This window comes from Pan paniscus, chromosome X (genome assembly GCF_029289425.2).
Source record: "Pan paniscus chromosome X, NHGRI_mPanPan1-v2.0_pri, whole genome shotgun sequence".
Lineage (NCBI taxonomy): Eukaryota > Metazoa > Chordata > Mammalia > Primates > Hominidae > Pan > Pan paniscus.
In genome coordinates this window covers 69,854,056-69,877,998 of record NC_073272.2, presented here as the reverse complement: position 1 = coordinate 69,877,998, position 23,943 = coordinate 69,854,056, and the positions used below count along the sequence as shown (strand labels likewise).

Genomic DNA, 23,943 nt, shown 5'->3' with positions numbered 1-23,943 from the left:
CTAGTGGTCCCACCTGACCCCTCCAGAGAAATGTATCTTACCTTTTGATGTTTGGCTTCAGTTGTTTTCTGGTGTCCAGAAGGATGACTATTTGTCCAGAGAGAGAGACATTTGTCACAGTGCCCTGACTTGAAGCTGAGCATGGGGAAGTTGTTCTGGATACTCTGATGAACTCCTATCCTTTATCCCTTAGTATTTTATGCAAGTGTGAAGGGGTTCCAGGGAGATAAAAGTCATGGACCAGGAGGGTTTTAGCTAGTATGATAGACTTCAAAATGTTTTTAAGACACCATGGTGTACAAATGACCGGCCCAAAGAGGCCAGCTGACATCCTAGAAGAGAGCCTGGTGAAGTTCGCCTGAGCTATCCCATTCACACCTGCTTTTCCCTGGATTTGTGTTTAATTCTTGGCTTTCATCCTCGATTTGCACTTTGGCATTGGTCCTGAATTCCAGCCTTCTGGTTCTCCCTCTGAAAAAAGTCCTGGTGACTCCTATGAATGCCTATAACTTCCCCTGCTGCCCAATCAAACCCTGCTCCCCAGATCTTGGACAGAAACTAATGCTTAGCCACATACTCCTGTTACGGGCCCAGGGTGTCCTGGACTTATTTTCTATCATGTACTCTTCAAGCAGGTAGTGATTGTCAGGACTTATTGGGGTTGCACCTTTGAAGTAGGTAAAAAAATAGAATTAATTATTTCTTATACTCACCCATTGACATCACATATTCTCGCACAATTGGGATCCAAAATATCCTTTCTAAGGTCCCTACAAAGGGAGTGATGGATGGGAAAATCCGAGCAATGCCAGTGGCCTCAGTGGCAAAGTTGATGAAGACACCAAAAGAGAGAATGCCATGGGGGTGATTGGCAATGATGTAGTTGTGTTTGGGAGAAAGATCATGAGTCTTCACCAGCTGTTAGAGGGAAATTGAGTCAGAGCATTGGCTACAAAGAAGGAAGAAACCACGTGTGGACTAAAATCCCAGCAGGTAGCCTATGTTTCCCTCTGGGAGCCCCAAATCCCTGTTCACTAGGTTGTCATCATTGTCATAGGATTGCCAGGGCTCACGATGGTCAGAGAGGCTGACCTGGGTTTGCCAGTGAAGGAAAGGCTGCCATCCACCTGTTTCCCCACGTGCCCATCCATCTTGGGCCCTTGCTTTGCATTATGACTCGGGGCCTTGACCTTCGCTGCTGACCACCAAAGCCTCTGAAAACATGGAGCTGAGTAGGGAGCAAGGGTCTGGGCAACAGGGACTGAGGGCACCCCGAGGAAGAGTGGTCACCTTTACTGGGAAGTAATTTCGGAAATACTTCCATAGGGTCCAGTTTCGTACCCAAGCTGAACGCCTGCCACCTGTGGGTACAGAAGGGAAGGGAAGAGTACACAGGGCATTGCAGTCCCTCTACCTCTCCCAGAGGAGGAGAGTTCTGCCTGCAGTCCTCAGGTCACATGAGGGGCCTCCTTCTGACACCTCAGAACTGTAAGTACTGTCCCTGAATCCAATCCCCAAGACATAGGAAGCCCCTGCTCCTCTAGAGCCGACCAGAAAGGTGACAGGAAAATAGTCTGAAGCTAGGGGCACCTGCCCAGAGACCTCAACCTCATAATTCTTCCTGAGCTTCCTGGTAGAGACCTCTGTCCCTGCTGAGCTTTGCTCTCCCTTCTCCCTCCCCTTCCTTCCCCTCTCCCCTACCCTTGGTTCTCCCCCTCTCCCTCCACCTCCCTCTCCCTGTCCTTCCGTTCTTGGCCCAAACAGGACCACCATTGTGCCCCTGTCTCTTACCTTGACTGTGGGTGTTCCAATCATAGGCGAGCCAGGCTAAGGAGAGCACAGCCAAGGGCCAGAACTTACTGAATAACAGAAAGTAGGGTATAAGGAGAATGGGAATAGCTCCTGGGGAGACACAAAGGGTTCAAGCCTTTCAGTTCTCTTCAAGTTTTAGTATACTTCTCATAACCCCGGCCTCTGCTCTACACTACAGGAGCGGGGCTAGGCTGATGTGGGACTCTTCTCTCCTTCTCCCCTCTTCCCCAACCCCTCGCCCTCCATTTGTCTCTGCTGTGGTCTAGGCAGGCCTCTGAGCCCCTGGATCTGGGTCTCCTTGATGGCCAAACTCTCAATTGAAGAAAGAGCAGAACCATGAAGTTGGGGTCAAAGGACAGCACGGCTTGGTGAATGGGAAGAAGAGCACATTGGGCTGGTAGCTGAATCCCCATTCTGGGACCTCTGGAAATTCTTTCTAAAAGCTTGACCCTCTTTCCTGTGCTGAACTGATAAGTCTGCATATTCCAGCAGGGAGGTTACCCACAGTGTACAGGCTGTTTGATGCTGAAAAGTAAACACGGATTAAAAACCACTCCACTTTGGGAGGCCGAGGCAGGCAGATCACGAGGTCAGGAGATCGAGACCATCCTGGCTAACACGGTGAAACCCCATCTCTACTAAAGATACAAAAAATTAGCCGGGCATGGTGGCACATGATTGGAGTGCTACTCGGGAGGTGGAGGCAGGAGAATCGCTTGAACCCAGGAGGTGGAGGTTGCAGTGAGCTGAGATCGTGCCATTGCACTCCAGCTTGGGCAACAGAGCAAGACTCCGTCTTGAAAAAACAAAACAAAACAAAACAAACAACAACAACAACAAAACTGCCCTACTAGGCCAGGTGCGGTGGCTCACTCCTATAATCTTAGCAATTTGGGAGGCCAAAGCGAGAGGATAGCTTGAACCTAGGAGTTTGAGACCAGCCTGGGCAACAAAGCAAGACAGTATCTCTAAAAAACCAAAAAAACAAAAACCAAAACAACAACAACAAAAAACACTTTACTGTGTTCATTTTGTTCCACTCAAAAGTATCACAAAGGTTCAGAAGGAGAAGTCTGTGTTAGCAAATGGCCATAGCAGGCTGTAACTGCAAACACGATACATGTTACAGCAGTGCGAATGAATTCCATTAAAAAAATCTGCATTCATGCGAAAGAGGGGCTAAGTATACATATGGTGAATAAAAAAAGACTTAGCTAAGGGAATGACTTCTTTGACCAGGTACCATGTCATAGCAGATAAAAGTTTCAGGGAAGAAGAAACTCGGGAGTTACCTACCAGTTCTTTGTCTCTTGCATTTTGGACATAAATGAAAATAGCAGGAAAAAGGCTGAGTGGACAGTGCTTTAAAAAGACATGTTATGGAGTAGAAGAAACCTTTGTAATAGGCTGAATTGCCCTCATAAGCACTGGTCGAGATAGTTGTTGTAAGCATTCAAATTAGACAGGAAAGCGTGGTGGGAGGAGTTTTATGGGAAGCCTGCCATGGAGAAAAAGCCTTGCTATCTATGCCCTTCATCAAAGAGGAGAGTAAATTTGCCAGTTAAGCTTCAGAAGGAAATTCAGATAAAGTTAAATAAGAATAATCACTAATTAAAGTTAGCCTAAGTGTATCATTTCTTTTATATTTTGTTTCAAATACATTTTGTTTGTTTCCCCAGTATTTAGAAGAGAGCTTGGCACACAGTAGGTGTTCAACAAATATCTGTAGACCAATTGAAAACGAAATAAGAAAATGTTTTCTCTTTTCAGTAGTAAACTTGATAATTACTATTTAGTCAGCATGTATAGTGTTATTTAAATGTGATGTTATTTTAAAAGCATAGACGGATTAGTTGTGTGCCTTTTATCTGATTCATTCATCCACCAGTCCTAAAGGCGGTCTAAGAGCCCTTACCTGGGTAACACCATCCCCCTTGTGGAACCTATTGGAACTGCAGATATGACCCGGCAGGAGACCAGGAACGTTTTTTTCAGAGCAAGGCTTCCAGACCCAGCCCGAGTGTCATCAGTGTCGTGCACGGTAACAAAAGTGGAATTTAAAGATATAGGAGAAATAGAAGCCAAATGTGGAAGAGCTAAGTCTCATGTAAAAAGAGTTCCGTGACATAAAGCAAGGGTATCTGAAGAAGGAATGATGAAGAACAAGCATTTATGTATGTGTGACACTCCCTTAGGTATTATGGCCTTGACACCAGAAGATGGTTCCAATTTCTCTTGTCACGTTCAAGTGAGGCGTCTTGGAGAGGGTTATCAAAGAGGAAGTTCACATAGCTAGGCTCCTAATTTAGTTTGTAGTGAAGATGGCCAAGCCATTCTAATATATGTGCACTGGGGGAAAAGAAAAGAAAAAAAAAGAAGAAAAAAAAAACTAATATATGCGCATTGGTAGCTCATCATAATTTTAACTTACCTTTCTCCAATAGCTAGTGATGCGTAACAGCTTTTCATGTGCTTGTCTGCTTTCTGTATATCCTCTTTGGTGAAGTGTCCATTCACATCTTTTGCCCATTTTTCAATTGGGTTGTTTTCTTACTGTTGACTTTCGGTAGTTCTTTATGCATTTTGGATATAAGTTTTTTTGTCTGATATGTGATTTGCAAACATTTTCTCCTAATCTGTGTCTATCTTTTCATTCTTGTTAACAGGGTCCTTTTTACAGCAAAAGCTTTTAATATTGATGAAGCCCAACTTATTAATTTTTTTTCTTTTATAGATTGTGCTTTTGGTGTCAAACTGAAAGAACTCTTTGTCTAACCTCATGTCATGAAGATTTTTCCCCTATATTTTCTTTTCTTTTCTTTCTTTCTTTCTTTTTTCTTTTTTTTTTTTTTTTTTTTGAGACAGGATCTGGCTCTGTCACCCAGACTGGCGTTCCATGGCGTGATCTCGGCTCAACTCACTGCACCCTCCACTTCCTGGGCTCAAGCGATCCCCCCACTTCAGCCTCCAGAGTGGCTGGGACTACAGGAGCATGCCACCACACCCAGCCAATTTATTTTGTATTTTTCTGTAGAGACAGGGTCTTGCTATGTTGCCCTGGCTAGTTTCAAACTCCAGGTCTCAAGTGGTCCTCCTGCCTTAGCCTCGCAAAGTGCTGGGATTACAGGTGTGAGCCACTGCCCCTGGCCTCCCCTGTGTTTTCTACTAAACATTTTACAGTTTTCTTTTTTTACATTTAGATCTACAATACACTTCAAGTTCATTTTTACCAGTTTTATGGAGGTATAATTTACAAATAAAAATGGTGTATATTCAATGTGCACAATGTGATGATTTGAGACAGGTATACATTGTGTGATGATTACAACAATCAAATTAATCAATACATTCACCACCATACATAGTTACCCTTTGTGTGTGTTTGTGGCTAGAGGTGAGGATACTTAAGATCCACTCAGCAAATTTCAAGCATATAATACAGTATTATTAATGCTGCTATACTTTAGATTCCCAGAAATTATTCTTTTTGTAACTGAAATTTTGTGCCCTTTGACAAATTTTTCCTTATTTTCCCTCTGCCCCAGCTCCTGGCAACCACCATTCTATTCTCTGCTTCTATGAATTTAATTTACATTTATTTACAAATATATATATTTAGAGACAGGTTCTCTCTGTGCTGCCCAAGCTGGTCTCAAATTCCTGAGCTGAAGTGTTGCTCCCACCTCAGCCTCCTGAGTAGCTAGGATTACAAACATGTGACACCACATCCAGCTCTAAGTGAGATCATATGGTATTTTTCTTTCTGTGTCTAGCTTATTTCACTTAGCATAGTATCCTCCTGGTTCATCCATGTTATTGCAAATGGCAGGATCTCCTTTTTATGGCTGAATAATATTCGTGTGTGTGTGTGTGTGTGTGACACTTTCTTTATTCATTCATCTGCCAGTGGACACTTAGGTCGATCCCACATCTTGGTTATTACGAATAATACTGCAGTGAACATGGGGGTGCAGATATTTCTTCAAGACACTAATTTCATTACTGTTGGAAACTCCCCACTATTTTCCATACTGGTTGTAACAATTTACATACCTACCAACAGTGTACAAAGATTCCCTTTTATCTATATCCTCACCAAAACTTATCATTTGTCTTTTTGATAATAGCTATCCTAACAGGTGTAAGGTGATATCTCACTGTGGTTTTGATTTGCAGCTCCCTGATGACTAATAATGTTGAGCCCCTTTTCATATACCCGTTGGCTATTTGTATGTTTTCTTTGGAAAAATGTCTATTCAAGTCCTTTGCCTATTAAAAAGTTTATGTTATTTTATTTTTTTCTATTGAGTGGTATGAGTTCTTTGTATATTTTAGAGATTAACCCCTTATAAGATATATGGTTTGCAAATATTTTCTTCCATTCTGTGGGTTGCCTTTTCATTTTGTTGATTGTTTCCTTGGCTAGGCAGAAGATTTTTAGTTTGAGGTACTCCTGCTTGTTTATTTTTGCTTTTGTTGCCTGTGCTTTTGTTGTCATATCCAAAAAATCATTGTCAAGGCCAATGTCAAGGAGCTTTTTCCCTATATTTTCTTTTAGGAGTTTAATGATTTCAGGTCTTACATTTAAGTCTTTAATCCATTTCAAGTTAATGTTTGTGTATGTCATAAGGTAAGAGTCTAGTTTCATTATTTTGCATGAGGATGTCTAGTTCAACACCATTTATTGAAGAAACTGTCCTTTTCCCATTGTGTATTCTTGGGACCCATTTCAAAGATTAGTTGACTATAAATGCATGGGATTATTTCTGGGCTATCTATCTTATTTCATTGGTTTCTGTGTCTGTTTTTATGTCAGTACCATAGTGTTTTGATTACTATGGCTTTGTAATATAGTTTGAAATCAGGAAGTGTGATGCCTCTAGCTTTGTTTTTCTTTCTCAAGAGTACTTTGGCTATTCAGGGTCTTTTGTTGTCTCATACAAATTTTAGGATTTTTTTATGTTTCTTTTAAAAATGTCATTGGAATTTTCATAGGGATTGTATTGGATCTATAGCTCACTTTGAGTAGTATAGACATGTTAATAATGTTAATTTTTCCAATCCATGAACACAGGATATCTTTCAACTTATTTGTGTCTTCTTCGATTTTTTTCAATGTCTTACAGTTTTTGGTATACAGATCTTTCACCTCCTAGGTTAAATTTATTCCTAAGTATTTTATTCCTTTTAGTGATATTGTAAATTGAGTTGTTTTCCTTCATTTCTTTTTTGGATAGTTTATTGTCAGTGTATAGAAATGCAACTGATTTTTGTATGTTCATTTTATATCCTGACACTTTACTGAATTCATCTATTAGTTCTAACAATTTTTTGGTGGAGTCTTTAGGGTTTTCTATATAAGATTATGTCATCTGCTAACAGAGACAATTTAACTTTTTTCTTTCCAATTTAGATGCCTTTTATTTCTTTTTCTTGTGTAATTGCTCTTGGTAGGACATCCAGTACTGTGTTGAATAGAAATGGCAGAATGAGCACCCTTGCCTTGTTTCTAATCTTAGAGGAAACGCTTTCAGCTTTTCACCATTGTGTATGATGTTAGCTGTGGACTTTTCATATATGGCCTTTATTATGTTGAGATCCATTCCTTCTATGTCTAATTTGCTGAGAGTTTTTATCATGGAAAGATGTTAAATTTTGTCAAATGCTTTTTCTGCACCTATTGAGATGATCTTATGATTTTTATTCTTCTCTTAATGTGGTATATTACATTTATTGACATATGCATGTTGAACCACCCCTGCATCCCAGGGATAAATCCCACTTGATCGTGGTGTACGCTCCTTTTAATGTGCTGTTGAATTTGGTTTGCTAGTATTTTGTTGAGGATTTTTTGCATCTATGTTCATCAGGGATATGGGCCTGTAATGTTCTTTTCTGGGACTATCCTTGCCTAGCTTTGGTATCAGGGTAGTGCTTGCATTGTAAAAGGAGTTTGGAAGTGCTCCTGCCTTTTCAGTTTTCTGGAAGAGTTGGAGAAGGATTGACATTAATCCTTTTTTTTTTTTTTTCTTTTGACACACACTTTCACTCTGTTGCCCAGGCTGGAGTGCAATGGCGTGATCTCGGCTCACTGCTCCCTGGTTCAAGCAATTCTCGTGCCTCAGCCTCCCGAGTAGCTGGGACTACAGGAGCACGCCACCATGCCTGGCTAATTTTTGTATTTTCAGCATGTTGGCCAGGCTGGTCTCAAACTCACCATGTTGGCCGAGCTGGTCTTGAACTACTGACCACCTAGGAAGCTGTCTGGTCCTGGGCTTTTCTTTGTTAGGAGGTTTTTGATTATCGATTAAATTTCATTTGTCATTGATCTGTTTAGATTTTCTTCCTTCATAATTTATTCTTGGTAGGTTGTACGTGTCTAGAAACATATGCATTTCTTCTAGGTTATCCAATTTTTTGGCATATGATTGTTCATGGTAGTCTTTTATGACCTTTATATTTCTGTGTCATCAGGTGTAATGTCTCCTCTTTTATTTCTGATTTTATTTATTTGATATTGTGTCTCTTTTTTCCTTGGTTAGTTTAGCTAAGGGTTTGTTACTTTTGTTTATCTTAGGGTTATTTTATTCTTTTTTTTCTAGTTTCATGGGATGTAAAGTTAGGTTATTGATTTGTGACATTCCTTTTTTCTTTATGTAGGTATTTATCATGATAAACTTTCCCCTTAGAACTGTTTTTGCTGCATTCTATAAGTTTTGGTATGATGTGTTTCCATTTTCATTTGCCTCAAGATACTTTTTGATTTCCACTTTTAACTCTAACATAAGTGACAAAAGTACTAAAAATAACTACAGCTACAATAATTTGTTAATGGATACATGATATAAAAAGATATAAAGTTAAAAGTGATTTACACACTACCATTGCAGTATTCTGAGTATTTTGGATTTGATGATATATTTACCTTTACCAGTGAGTTTCATATTTTTATATGTTTTAATGTTGTTATTTAGTATCCTTTCATTTCAACTTAAACACCTTTCTTTAGCATTTCTTGTAAGGTAGGTCTAGTCGTGATGAAATCCTTTATCTTTTATTTGTCTGGAAATGTCTTTTTTTCTTGTTGTTAGAGATGGGGTCTCATTTTGTCACCTATGCTGAAGTGCAGTGGCATGCTCATAGCTCACTGAAGTTTGAACTCCTGGGCTCAAGCGATCTTCTTGCCTTAGCTTCCCAAGTAGCTGGAAGTCCAAGTAGCTGGACATCACCATGCCTGGGTAATTTTATTATTTTTATTTCTGTAGAGACAGAGTCTCACTATGTTGCCCCAGCTGTTCTCAAACTGGCCTCAAGCAATCCTCCCACCTCAGCCTCCCAACATGCTGGGATTACAGACATGAGCCACCATGCCTGGCTTTGAGAATGTCTTTATTGTTCCTTCATTTATGAATGACCACTTTGCTGGTTATAGTATTCTTCATGGGCAGTTTTTTCATCTTTTAGCACTTTGAATGTATCATCCCACTCCCTCCTGGCCTGCAAGATTTCTGCTGAGAAGTTTGCTGATGAGGTTCCCTTGTATGTGGTGAGACTCTTTTCTCTTAATGCTTTCAATATTCTCTTTTGTCTTTGACTTTTGACAATTTGATTATAATGTGCTTCAGGATATTCTTCTTTGAGTTGATCTTGCTTGGGATCCTCTGAGCTTCATGAATCTTGATGTCCATTTCTTTCCTAGGATTTGTGAAGTTTCCAACCATTATTTCTTGAAATAATCTTTCCGTTTCTTTCTCTCTCTTTTTCTTCTCCTAAATTATGGGACACCCATAATTAGCAGATTCATTTGCTTATTGTGTCCCATACGTTCCTTATGCTTTCTTCACTCATTTTCATTTTTTTTTCTTTTTTTGTTTCTCTAATTGGCTAATTTCAAATCACCTATCTTTGTGTTACCCATTTCTTTCTTCTGCATGATCAAGTCTGCTATTGAAACTCTTTCTTTTAGTTTTCAGTTCTGTCATTGTATACATCAGCTCCAGGATTTCTGTTTGGGTCCTTTTTGTGGTTTTTATTTCTTTATTAAACTTCTCATCTCATTTATGTGTTGTTTTTCTGATTTTGTTCAGTTGTCTGTGTTCTCTTACAACTCACTGCACTTCAGGATGATTATCTTGAATTCTTCTTCAAGCCTTTAATAGATCTCCATTTATTTGGGCTGTTACTGGAATTATACTAGTTTTCTTCGATGATGTCATGTTTGCTGGATTATTTGTTATTTGTATAGCCTTTCATTGGTTTCTGTGCATTTGAAGGAGCAAATCAGTCTTTATAGAGTGATTTCAGCAGGTTTATGGGGGGGCTTCTGCTAGGTCACTGGGTGGGTCCCTGGGCAGGCAGGACAGGCCCGGGACTGTGGCTGAGAAGGGCTAGAACCAAGTCATAGAACTGCCTCAAGGTCTATAGCCAAGACTGAGGCCTGCAGGCCTGCCTCCATGGGCATGGACAGGTGTGCCTCCTGCCAGGTTCCTGGGTGGACAGGACTGCCCTGTACAGTTGAATGGAGCTGGACCCAAGTTACGGGGCTGTTTCAGGATCTGCTGTGATACCAAGGTTAGCAAGCTTGCTTCCTATGGCACAGACAGGCATGACTCCCAGCAAGCCCCTGGGAAGGCATAATTGCTCCCATACCACAGCAGAGTGTGACCAGAGCTGAGTTATAAGGCTGCTTCAGGGTATACTGCTGGGACCAAGATTGGCAGTCCTGTAACTTGAGGCACAGATGGTTGTGACTCCTCCTGGATGCCTTGGAAGATGATTTTGGTGGCAGAATCATGACCAAATGGCATTGTAGCTGAGTTTACAGGGGGATGAGGCTATTTCCAGGTCTGTAACCTTCACCACAGTCAACAAGCCTGGGTGTGGGCCTGCCCTCTCAAAACAGCCTTCCTTGGTGTTGGACTCTACTAGAGTTTTGCAACATCCTACCTGGGTCCAAAATTCCCACAAAGGTACTTTGGTCCATGGATGGCTGCCAGATTCTTGTTGCTCTGGAGAGATGTGATGGACTTCCCATTCACCATCTTGTTGATGTCATACTTGAGTTAATTTTTATAGAGCCTGAAGTTTGGGTCAAGATTCATTTTGCCACATATGGACATCAAATTTTCCTACACCGTTCCTTGAAAAGACTTATTCATCCTCCATGGAATTGCTTTTTCATCTTTGTCAAAAATCAATTGACTATATTCATGTGTTTATTTCTTGACTCTTTTCTGTTCTGTGGATCAATATATCTATTCCTTCACAAATACATCACTGTCTTGATTGCTCTAGTCTTATGTTAAGTCTCAAAATCAGATGGTATAATTCCTTTAACTTTATTCGTTCTCAAAATTGTTTTAATTATTTGTAGTTTCTTTGTTTTTCTATATAAATTTTTGAATCAGCTTGTTTATTTCTACAAAAACTCTTGATGGAGGTTTTTTAATTAAACTTTTTATTTTGAAAAAACAAGATTATTTTAATAAAGTCTTGTTTAATCTTCATCTACATCTACCCATTGTCAACATTTTACATTTGATTTATCTTTAAATGTAAAAATGTAAGTATATACATATATGTTTGTATTTGAGAATACATCACAGAGATTACAACCTTTTGCTTCTAAATAGTTTTTAGCATGTATTTTGCAAGAAAAACGATATTCTCTTCCCTTATAGCACCCACAATGCTATTATCGAACTTGGGAAATTTAATATTTATGCAAAACTATTACCTAATATAGCCTGACTGTGATTTTTACTTGAATTGCATTATACTTATAGATCAATCTGGGGAGAATTGGCATCTTTACTGTGTTGAATCTTCCAATCTGTGAACATGGTATGTCTCTAATTATTTAGATCTTTTATTTTATTCATCAGCATTTTACAGTTTTTAGCCTATGAATCCTGTATGGTTTACTAGATTTATTCCCAAACATTTTATTTTTGAAGGTATTTAAATGGTTTTTTTTTAATTTCTATTTTCAATTCTTCTCTGCTAGTATATAGAAATGTGATTAATTTTTATGCATGATCTTGTATCCTGTGACTGGCTAATCTCATTTGTTAGTTCTTGGAGGTTTTTGTTTTATTTAAAGTAGAGTCCTTGGGATTTTCCATACATACTATCATGTCATCTACAAGTAAGGACAGTTTTATTTCTCTTTTTTTCCGATCTGTATGCATTTATTTCTTTTTTTCTTTTTGCCATATTGCATTTGCTAGGGCTTTTAGCATACCGTTGAATACAAGTGGTGAGAGTGGACATCCTTGCTTTGTTTCTAATCTTAGGGAGAAAGTATTTCATCTTTCATGATCAAGTGTGATGTTAACTGTAGGGTTTTTTTTTTTTTTGTAGATGCCCTTTATCAGGTTGAGGAAGTTCTCTTCTATTCCTAGTTTGCTGAGAGATTTTATCATGATTACATGTTGAAGTTTGTCAATTGATATGATTACATGGGGTTTTTTCATGCTTAGATGGTTAGTATGGTAGTTTACATTGATTTATTTTCAAATATTTACACTTGCCTTCCTGGATAAAGGCCACTTGGTCATGGTGCATTACTCTTTGTAATGTATTGCTGGATTCAATTTGTTAATATTTTGTTGCTTTTTTCATTTATATATATGAGGGATCTTAGTCTGTAGTTTTCTTTTCCTTTTTTGTACTATCTTTGTCTGATTTTGGTATCAGGATGTGGCCTCGTAAATGAGTTGGGAAATGTTCCTTTCTCTTAAGCTTTCTTGCAGAGATTGCATAGAACTCGTGATATTTTTTCTGTAAAATGTTCGTAGAATTTGCTGTTGAAACCATCTGGGTCTGAAAATCTCTTTTTGGAAGGTTTCTAACCTTCTAAAATTAAGATTATAGTGATGGGTTATTTATTTCATGTTAGGTGAGTTTTGATTGATTGTAGTTGTCAAGGAGGTCTCCAAATATAATTGCTAATTTGTCTATTTTTCTTTTCAGCACCATCAGTTTTTGCATCATATATTTTGCAATTCTATCATTTGATGCATGCACATTTAGGATAGTTGTTTTCTTGGTGAATCAGCCCATTTATCATTACATAATGTCACTCTTTATCCCTGATCCTGACTTTAAAAAAAGTTAAACCTGTACAGCCTCAAATTGCTAATGATTACTAGCTTAAGTTAAAAATGGTACCAATATGACCTAAGTGGGTCCTTTCTTCAAATCATCTCTGATTCCTCTCACTTGCTCACTTAGCCCATAGATTAATAGCCAATATCTATTGTACACTTATCATGTAAAACTGTTTCACATGGCATAGTTTATTTAATCTTCATAAAGACCCCATGAGAACAGTAATCATTATCATTTTGTGGATGAGGACCTGAGGTTCAGAGTGGTTACATTGTTCCAAGATTAGACAGCTAGCAGGTGAGTGGCCAGGGCTGAAAACCAAGATTGTCTTACTCCAGAGACTGTACCCTTAACCACTAAGCTCTAGCTGTTACTTCCCTTTAGTCATTTACCAATTCTTGCCAGTTCTGCCTTCCAGATATCTTTCAAATTATTCTATTTCCCACCTCCATGCTACCACTTGGTCAAAGCCACCATTATCTCTCACCTGGATGACTACCAGTGTCTTCTAAATAGGCTGCCTGCTTCCATTTGAGCCATGATGCAGCCAGTGCATTAAATGCAAGTCTGTCTCTATCAATCTATAGCATGTAGCCAAGGACATGGCTGGTTTATCAAAGAGGCATATCTGTGGCTTTATGATTACTTACTGTATCTAAGTTAACTATAAATATAAGAACCTGTGGGAGTATATGGTAATTTAACAATTCAACAATAAATATGGTTTCCTGTGGCCCTTAGGATCAAGTCCAGTCTCCTAACCCTGGCTTAGAAGGGTTAGGAGATCTTGGTGATCTAGTCTCTGGCCACCACCTTGTTCTTTGCATTCCACCATGCTATTTTTTTCAGCTCCTTCAAGTGCTCTCTAGCTTCAGGGCTTCTCTGCATGCCGTCCCCTTTGCCTGGAAAACTCTCTCTTCAGCTCTGTGTCTGGCTAGTTCCTATTCATCTTTCAGGCCTCAAGATAAATGTCATAGGTTCAATATTTTTAGGCCATCTTTGACTTCTTTCCCTTTCCAAACAAACAAACAAACAAACAAACAAACAAAAAACTTCTCCTATCCGTCTTCCTGCCTCTGTCCCCATTGCTACTGCTATGGTCCAGGACTTGATTTTTTTCTAGTCTGGACTGCAGCCTTTTGTCTGCCCTTCAGCTATGGGTTTCTTCCCCTCCAATCCATTTCCCACACCTCTGCCAGAAATTTTTAAAAAGCACAATCACATAATGTTGTTTGCTTCCTCCAAAACCATCAATATTTTCCAACTGCTGACAGAATAAAGTCTGAACACATTGGCTTGGCATTCAAGGCCCTCACCGGCCTAGCCCCATGTATCTTCCTAGCCTCATCTCTCAGTACCCGTACTCACATTCCTTATGCTGCAGCCTAGTATTTCTCAAAGTGTTTCGTAGCCTAGTGTTCCCATGCCCTGTAGGGACATTAGATGATCCAAGGTGGTGTATGGATAAAAAGTTATTTTAATGCATAGAGAATAAAAGCAAATTCATGGTAGCGATATAAAATTTCCTGTTAAAATACATTAATTTAGGCTACAGAGATGACTTAATTTGAAGGAAAAGTATGTTAAGTAATAATAGCATAGGTGGTACACAGCTGTGGAAAGAGCCAGAAGATGGGACACAAATGGCTAAAGTATGGGAAACGGGCCCGACCACCTTTGTCTACTTCCCATTCCCTCAACTCACCATGTAATTCACATTTCTGTGCCTTTGATGATACTGTTCCCTTATTTTTATTACTCTCTTTCCAACTTTCTGCTTATCAAAATTATCTCAGGCTTTAAGGTTTAGCTCAAATGACACTTCCTTGTGATATCTTTGCTCATCTCCTGGTCAGAATTAAGGACTCCCTCTTCTGCACACTCCCAAGACATTACTCGTGCTTCTTTCTGGTTCTGGTTCATTTTGTTTGATGGTGTAATTAGTACCTCATATGTCTGTCTCTCTCCCTATCAGACAGTAAGTTTGGCCTTTAGCACAGTGCCAAACACAGAGAGATAGCTTATGATAAATATTCATTACATTGAATTATAGTGAAGGAAGAAGTTCAATTTCACAATTCTCCAAGTTGCAGGTGAAAGTTAATAGGAAGAGAAACCTTATTCCAAACAAGGAAAGGCTATCTGAAGTTATAAGGTGTGCATGTGAGTGTAAGGATATAGGCAACGAGTTATTTCCAGTGTAAGGTGAAAACCTATAATTCTTATGGGTGAAAACATTATGTTTCATGTTTCGGGGCAATGACCTAAATCTGAATGTTGGCAATGCTTGCCTAATCTAGTCAGTTGGCTCAATGCCTTCAGAAATTAAAAAAAAACAAAAAAACAACAACAACAAAAAACAAAAGTAGTTTGTCAAAGAGGAATTTCTGTGGCTTTGTGATTAGTTGTTGGATCCAAATAAACTATAAATATAAGAACTTGTAGGAGTGACAGGTAATTTAATAATTCGGTAAACATTGATGAGCCTACCTCATATGAAATCTCTATGTTAAAAGCCATGGGGACAGGGTTGGGAACTGGAAAGGGGAGGGTGAAAGGAGTAAATATGGAAATGATGAAAATAATGCAAGCATGGTCCTTGATACCATGTATTGACCATTTGTTGTGAAACAGCACTCTGTTCAGCACTTAATGTATATTATCTCATTTAATGTTCTTGCAATCCTCATAGGTGGATAATTTTATTATCTTGTTTTACAGATGAAGAAACTAAGAATCAGAGAGATCATGTATCTTTACTCCAAGCTGTAGGAAAAAAAGTAGATAGCATTCATTATGTGCCAATAACTATTTTAAGTACCTCATGTGTATTAACTCACATTAATACACGTGGAAAACAAAATTCCTGTCTTGGAGAAGCTCTGGGTTTCTTGTGAAAGATAAGGTTCAAAGTTGAATTTTGGAGGAAAGGTAGGATTTTTGTCAGATGGATTGGTAGAGGAAGGGTCCTCCATGCACAAAGAAGAGCCTGAACAAAGGCCAGGAGATGGGAGAGTCCAAGGCCTGGGAGTAACATCATTACCTGCAAAAACACAGGCAGCCTAAGGAAGCCGTGGTACAGGAGATGAAGCTGGGAAGGAAACTGGAGAGATTAGGCCTGATGCTGAAGGAAATGAATAGCCAGTAAAGGTTAGTAAGCAGAGAGCAGAAGAGTAGCATGATTGTGTCTGTTTCAGGAAGATAATCTGGAATAACTGTGAGAGCAAGAGAAACTATAGGCAAAGAGATCAGCTAAGAGTTTTGGCATTCAGATGAAAGCCAATGGGAACCTGAAATAGGCTACTATTTCACTTACCAATTTGAAAGTCACCAAGGAGGTAGAATTTTTCAGCCCAACGCAGCTGAGTTGATGCTGGGGTGATGGAAGGGGATTAATGAAAGATGCCGTGAATGGGTATGTGGGAATGCTGGGAATGCATCAAAGTCTAGGCCAGGCATGGTGGCTCACTCCTGTAATGCCAGCATTTTGGGAGGCCAGGGCAGGAGGATCCCTGGAGTCCAGGAGTTCGAGACCAACCCAGGCAACATAGTGAGACCTCGTCTCTACAAAAAAATTTAAAAATTAACCAAGCATGGTGGTGCACACTTGTAGTCCCAGATACTCGGGAAGCTGAGGCAAGAGGATCGCTTGAACCCAGGAGTTTGAGGCTGCAGTGAGTTATGATCATACCACTGCACTCCAGCCTCAGCCTGGGAGACAGAGCAAGACTCTGTCTCCAAAAAAAAAGAAAGAAAATAAGAAAAAGAAAAAGCCTGTATCTGCTTTAGTTATCATTATTCTTCCTGAAGATGCAATAAAGTCAGTGTCTAAGGTGTCTGCCTCAGAGGAGTGGTTGTCACTCCTCTCTTGATCAAGTGGCAAGATTGACAAGGTTGGTAGTATCTTACCAGGTGTGGTGGTTGGGCTCCAAGTAGTCAATTTCGGTAGTTAAAAGGAAGAAAATTAACATGTATTGAGGATTTTCTCACCTCAAAGATCTCTGGAACAGTCTTGAGAGGCAGGTACTATGCTGTTTCTGTTATGGTACAGGGTGAATGACTTACTTGCTCAAGGTCACATAGAAAATAACAGAGACTCACTTGCATAAGGTCTCATAGCAAGTAAGTGACAGAACTGGTCTGAAGACTATGTTCTATTTTTATTTATTTATTTTGAGACAGGATCTCACTCTGTCACCCAGGCTAGAGTGCAATAGCGTGATCACAACTCACTCTAACCTTTACCTCTTAGGCTCAAATGAGCCCCCCATTTCAGCCTGCCCAATAGCTAGGACCACAGGCATGCACCACCATGCCTGGCTAATTTTTTGGTTTTTTTTTTTTTCTGTAGAGATGGAGTCTCACTGTGTTGCCCAAGCTGGTCTCAAACTCCCAGGCTCGAGCGATCCTCCCACCTTGGCCTCCCAAAATATTTGGATTACAGGCATGAGCCACTGCACCCAACCTGTTCTATTTTTTACAGTACCAGAAACCAGAGAAAGAGGGCAGTCCCACACACTCAAAAAGGATGTCCAAGGGAGAGAAAAAAGAATAAGAGTGAATTTAAAGATTTCTGCTGAGGAAGAAGAAATCTGGAAGACCTTCAAGTTAGTGTCAAGCTTGGTCTTGCATGAAATATAATAATGATAAGAAAGGGCTCCTGTTCTCATGGAGCTTACTGGGTAGAGGGCACAAAAGATATAATGGCTGCTACCCAGCCATTCTTACAAAATGCTCTAGACTTTCAGAGGCGATATAGTCTTGGGTTGTCTGGAAAATGTTACAGAGAAGATATGACTTGAGTAGTATCTAAAAGGAGGCGCTGTCCCTGGATAGTCCAGGAAGAGCTATCATGCCATCTTTCCACTGGCAGGAGTAGTGGGAGTAGTGGGAGCAGAGGTGAAGGAGTGGGAGAGTACATTTCCTGTTTGTTTAGTGAATAGATTGCCTGGAACGCAAGGCAATCACGTAGGGAAGAGTAGGAGGACGAGCTGGCAAGGGGTTAGCACCAGAGAGTGGAGGAGGGCTTTGAATGCCCAGTCTGATACCTTTATACATCATCGCTTAGGCAATGGGAAACCACTGACTATTTTTGAGCAGGAGAGGGATGTAATCAAATATGCTTTTGAGGCGGTGGCTCACGCCTGTAATCCCAGCACTTTGGGAGGCTGAGGAGGGCAGATCACCTGAGGTCAGGAGTTCGAGACCAGCCTGGCCAACGTGGCAAAACCCTGTCTCTACTAAAAATACAAAAAAAATGGTCAGGCGCGGTGGCTCACGCCTGTAATCCCAGCACTTTGGGAGGCCGAGGCAGGCGGATCACAAGGTCAGGAGATCGAGACCATCCTGGCTAACACGGTGAAACCCCATCTGTACTAAAAAATACAAAAAACTTAGCCGGGCATCGTGGCGGGCACCTGTAGTCCCAGCTACTCGGGAGGCTGAGGCAGGAGAATGGCGTGAGCCCGGGAGGCGGAGCTTGCAGTGAGCCGAGATCGCGCCACTGCACTCCAGCCTGGGCGACAGAGCGAGACTCTGCCTCAAAAAAAAAAAAAAAAAAAAAAAAAATTAGCTGGGTGTAGTGGCACACACCTGTAATCCCAGCTATTCAGGAGGCTGAGGCAGGTGAATTGCTTGAACCCGGGAGGCAGAGGTTGCAGTGAGCCGAGATTGCCCCACTGCACTCCAGCCTGGGCAACAGAGTAAGACTCCGTCTCAAAAAAAAAAAAAAAAAAAAAAAAAGATGCTTTTGAAAGACCTCCAGAAGTAAGCACTGGAATAGATTGGAGAGGGTGGAGATCAGAGGTTAGACGATCAGGAAAAAGGATATTGAGATAGTTTAGGGGGATGGTGATACAAGCCCGGAAGAGATGAGGGAAAGCCATCCTCTGAATGAAAGCTGGCCCTCAGAGGGGCTGTCAGAGCCACAGCCTAATTTTAAGGACATGAATATTTGTGTTCCAAATCTCCTCCAAGCCATTTTCTCATTCCTCTCTTCTTGCTTCCTCCTTCCTTCTTGTCCCTCTGCCTTTCCTCCATTTTCTCTATTTCCTCCCCATTACTTCCAGTAATGCTCAGTAATCAGCTATGATTCTGAACATCATTTGGGAAGGAGGGGAAGCACTGAGGGAGGCTCTGAGCAAGATAGAAGGAAGGAAGGAAAGAAGGCGAGAAAGAAAAGGAGGAAGGAAAGATAGGCGAGAAAGAAGAGGAGGAAGGAAGGGAGGAAGGCAGACATTTCTGTAGGAGCATTTCCCATGGACCAGACTGAGAGGATGGGGATACTGAGACTTAGAGGGATTGCAGTACTTGTTTGGAGTCACATAGCTAATTGCCATCTAAGTCTGATGAACTCCAGAACTCATGTCCTGTTTGCCATTCCACGGTGATTCCCTTTCCTGTCTCCCCTGATCTGTTCAACTTATGTAATAATTTCTTATTCTGATACCCTAATATCACTTTGTCATGGCTCTTTCACTCACCACAGTCTGTCTTACATTATAGTGATCTGTGTATATGTCCAGCACTGGCACATAAAATGCGGACAATGATTGAATGAATGATTGGTTTATCTCTGTTACTAGATAGTAAGGAGGCTGCAAGGATCTCACAGCAAGGACAGCCCAAGCTCATATCATTAGTATTTAATCTATAACTGTTGGATTGAACATATTTGAATATCTTAGGCACCTCTGTGGGCATCACGCCCTGTTGGACACTGAAGCTACCTTGGTAACCTTCAAGACCCAGGATTTGTGTTGTAATTTCTAGCATAATCACTAAAAGAACAGAAACAAGATGTATAGCACCTAAACTAGAAGAGAAAGACAAATGGAATGGTAAAGCTAATCAGTCTAAAAGAAGTCAAATCAAATGGCCAACGAGCACATGAAAAGATGCTCAACATTACTGATCATCAGGGAAATGTAAAGCAAAACCACAATGAGATCATCTCACACCCATTGGGATGGCTATTATTTAAAAAACAGAAAATAAGAAGTATAGGTGAGGATGTGGAGAAATTGAAACTCTTGTGCACTGTTGGTGGGAATGTGAAATTGTGCAGCCATTGAGGAAAACAGGATGGCAATTCCAAAAAATAAAAATAAAAACAGAATTACTGTGTGATCTAGGAATTCCATTTCTGGGTATATATCAAAAGCATTGAAAGCAGAGTCTCAAAGAGATGTTTGTACATCTATATTCATAGCAACATTACTCACAATAGCCAAAATGTCCATCAATAGATGAATGGAAAACAATATGTGGCATATCCACACAAGGCACCGTATAACTCAGCCTTTCAAAGGAAATAAATTCTGACCCATGATACCACATGGTGAGCCTTAAAGCCATTATACTAAGTAAAATAAGCCAATCATGAAAGGACAAACACTGGAATAATAATTCCAATTATATGAGGTACCTAGAATAGGTAAATTCATAGAGACAGAAAGCAGAATGGTGGTTGCCAGGGGCTGGAGGGAGGGGGAATTAGGGAGTTATTGTATAATGGATACAGAGTTTCAGTTTGGGAAGATAAAATTCTGGAGATGGATGGTGGCCATGCATTGTGAATGTACTTAATGACATGTACTTAGAGCACACTTAGAAATGGTTAAAATGGTAAATTTTATGTTCTAGGTATTGTACCACAATAAAAATAGCTTTTAAAAATGAAGGTGAAAAAAAATCCCGTTTATTCTTTATTTTTATTTTTATTTTTTATTTTTTACTTTTTTTGTTTGAGACAGAGTCTTGCTCTGTCACCAGGCTGGAGTGCAGTGGCGCAATCTTGGCTCACTGCAACCTCTGCCTCTCGGGCTCAAGTGATTCTCCTTCCTCAGCCTCCCGAGTAGCTAGGACTACAGGCACGCGCCACCACACACAGCTAATTTTTCTATTTTTAGTAGAGATGGGGTTTCACCATGTTGGCCAAGATGGTCTCGATCTCTTGATCTTGTGATCCACCCGCCTCGGCCTCCCAAAGTGCTGGGATTACAGGCGTGAGCCACCGCACCTGGCCCCATTTATTCTTATGTGTTTCCACTGAAGACCCATAGGTATCATCCCCACTCCACTCCTCCAGCTCTTCTGGGACAACTAGAAACCGTTGAGATTTGGGGGTAAAAGGGCATTACTTGGAGGCTAATCCTCACCTTCTTGGTCCCTCACATATCCAGTTGTCTGATACACTCTCTACCCTATACCCAGCAGGACACAGTGTCCTTTGAGAGGGGAAATGAAATAGAGAAAAATATATATGAGAAAGTATCATTTTCTGGCAGAAAAATGAGTACATTTTAATTAGAAACACTGCCTCGGCCCGGCGCGGTGGCTCATGCCGGTAATCCCAGCCAGCACTTTGGGAGGCCTAGGTCGGCGGATCACCTGAGGTCAGCAGTTTGAGAACAGCTTGGCTAACATGGCGATACCCCGTCTCTACTAAAAATACAAAAATTAGCTGTGCGTGGTGGCTACTCGGGAAGCTGAAGCAGGAGAATCGCTTGAACTCGGGAGGCGGAGGTAGCAGTGAGCCAAGATCCTGCCATTGCACTCCAGCCTGGGCGACAAGAGCGAAACTCCATCTCAAAAAAAAAAAAAAAAAAAAAAAAAAAAGCTGCCTCAGAAGAGCATTCTTGGGTGGGACAGGCCCTACACCTAAAAGGACCCGCTCACATAGCTCATCCTCTCTTGACCTCTTTCCCCTGCTCTCTCTGCCCCATCTCTGCCCACTCTTTCTGGGACCCGGATTTGACACGGTTGCTGCCACCCCAATAGCAAGTCTCTTAGGACATTCCTGTGCTCCTCACTTTCCTGGCTGAGGGTCAGAACTTATCAAAGGGGTCTTTTTGAGGAAGTTAGGGGAAATGCAAAGGAAAACAAAAGGAAACTATGAAAGTCTAGAAACAACTAAGTTTACTAACAAAATGACTTTCTTCTCTCGATATAGCTAAAGTCAAGCCATCAATGGGCTTAGCATGTTTTGATTTTAATAAGGCTTAATAAGTCTGCATTTTGAGAAGGCTGTGGACCCCTCTGGCAGTCTGGTGAAGCCATGGACCCTTTCTCTGAATAATATGTTTAAATGCACAAAATAAAATACGCAGATTTACAAAGGAAACCCATTATATTAAAATTCAGTTATCAAAATATCACCCACAATATAATATAGTAACATATGTGCTTCTTGATGTATGCATTAAATAACCAGATCTAACAGCAGTGCCAATAACTACTGGAATTTTGAAGTAGTCGTGAACATAAATGAAATTTCGAGATGCCTGCAACAACTATAATATGAAATGCAAATCTCTGTGATGTCTGTTACTGACACTCACAGGTACTCCTAACACTTCGTGGTTTATTGCCTACATTCATCATTGAAGGAAATACTACATTTCAGTTAGAGGTTAGTGGAAAGAAAGAGGCAGTTTTATTCATCCCAATTCAAAGTAACCCCCATCCACCCTGAATTTTTGGTCTATAGGACCCTGGTTGAGAGCCTCTGCTCTAAGGGTCATATAGCCTCCCATGGGTTGGAACCAGCTGTCTCCTACCTGTCTCATCCTTCAGGATGACATTATTTCTCCTCATCCAGTTTTCAAGCTTGCACCTGTAATTGACCACCCCCAAATCCCTGGTTTCTGGCAGGGAAAATCTTGGAGCTGTCAGCCCGTTTGCCGTTTGCACTCCAGCCTGGGCGACAAGAGTGAAACTTCATCTCAACAACAAAAAAAAAGCTGCCTCAGAAGAGCCTTCTTGGGTGGGAGAGGCCCAACATTGTTGACTTCTGTGCTGTGAGTCCACAGAACAACTGGCTCTTTCTCAAAATTCTGTCTGAGATGTCACTCAGGCAGCCCTCAGATTTTCCAGAATTGTCTCACCATAACCATAGACTAGAAAATCACCCTACACCTACCTGGTAACACCAACTCTGTAAGCCACCACCACTTCTGCCCTGTCCCTGAATATGACTCTTTTCAGCTAGTTCATAGGGGACAGCTCCTGAGAAGACTGGAGTGATTTTTTTTTTTTTTTTTCATCTTGAGACGGAGTCTTGCTCTGTCACCCAGGCTGGAGTGCAGTGGCACGATCTTGGCTCACTGCAAGCTCCACCTCCCGGGTTCAAGTGATTCTCCTGTCTCAGCCTCCCAAGTAGCTGGGATTACCAGTGCATGCCACCATGCCTGGCTAATTTTTGTATTTTTTTTTTTTCAGTAGAGACGAGATTTCACAATGTTGGCCAGGCTGGTCTCAAACTCCTGACCTCAGGTGATCCACCTGCCTCGGCCTCCCAAAGTGCTGAGATTATAGGCCTGAGCCACCGTGCCTGGCCTGGAGTAATCTTTAAACCAGAACAGCCACAGCCTCACTCCTGGCCTTTGTGCCAGCCAGATCCTTCCCAGAGGGTGGAGATCACCCAGATGATCTCTTTGGAACCCTCCTCATCTGGAGATTGGCCACTCTTTTGGTTTGTTCCCCATGTGCTCTCCAGCCCTCGGGGTTCACTCACCTAAAAATATATAGACTGGGATCCATTGCAAAACAAAGAAGGTTTGGAGGCCCTCCTGGAGATCCAGTTGGGAGAAGAAAGCCATGGTTATGGTGCTGTTCTGTTGTGGCAAGAAGCCTAACCAGAAGGTCAAAACTTCTTAAGCTGAGTTGATTATAGATGCTTTGCTATAATCTCTTACTGTGGAGTAAGATTAGCTGCTGGGGTTTTGTCAGGCTTGACCAAACTTTTCCTCCACTGCCCCGCCCCAACTTCCTACCCACACATCAGGTTGCAGATCAGGCAATATAATTGATCTCCCCAGTAGTATCCTTTCTCCACGTGTGCCCAATTGTAATGAAGCAGAAATGGCCCTGGGGTGGCTCTAGCTGTGGGGGAGGGGCGCTCTTGATAAATCAGCGCAGGAAGAGAGTATCTTGGGCCTCAAATAGGACGTCCGAAAAGCACCCCACTACCTTTCCCTGCTTAAGAAAAGGGACTTGGCAGCCACACTTGTTTCTGCC

The 23,943-nt window shown here is 41.0% G+C and overlaps 1 protein-coding gene across 1 annotated transcript in view; it reads right to left on the bottom strand.

Moving 5' to 3' along the window:
- Positions 1-23,625, bottom strand: part of DGAT2L6 (diacylglycerol O-acyltransferase 2 like 6) — a 28,152-nt gene extending 4,527 nt beyond the window's left edge. The window contains exons 1-4 of the mRNA XM_003820167.4: positions 23,441-23,625; positions 1,792-1,902; positions 1,291-1,361; positions 714-918 (exon numbers count right to left, since the gene is read on the bottom strand). Of these exons, the coding sequence (XP_003820215.1) occupies positions 714-918; positions 1,291-1,361; positions 1,792-1,902; positions 23,441-23,525 (472 nt within the window). The 5' untranslated portion in view covers positions 23,526-23,625. The remainder of the gene's footprint in view (positions 1-713; positions 919-1,290; positions 1,362-1,791; positions 1,903-23,440) is intronic.
- Positions 23,626-23,943: the final 318 nt, after the last annotated feature.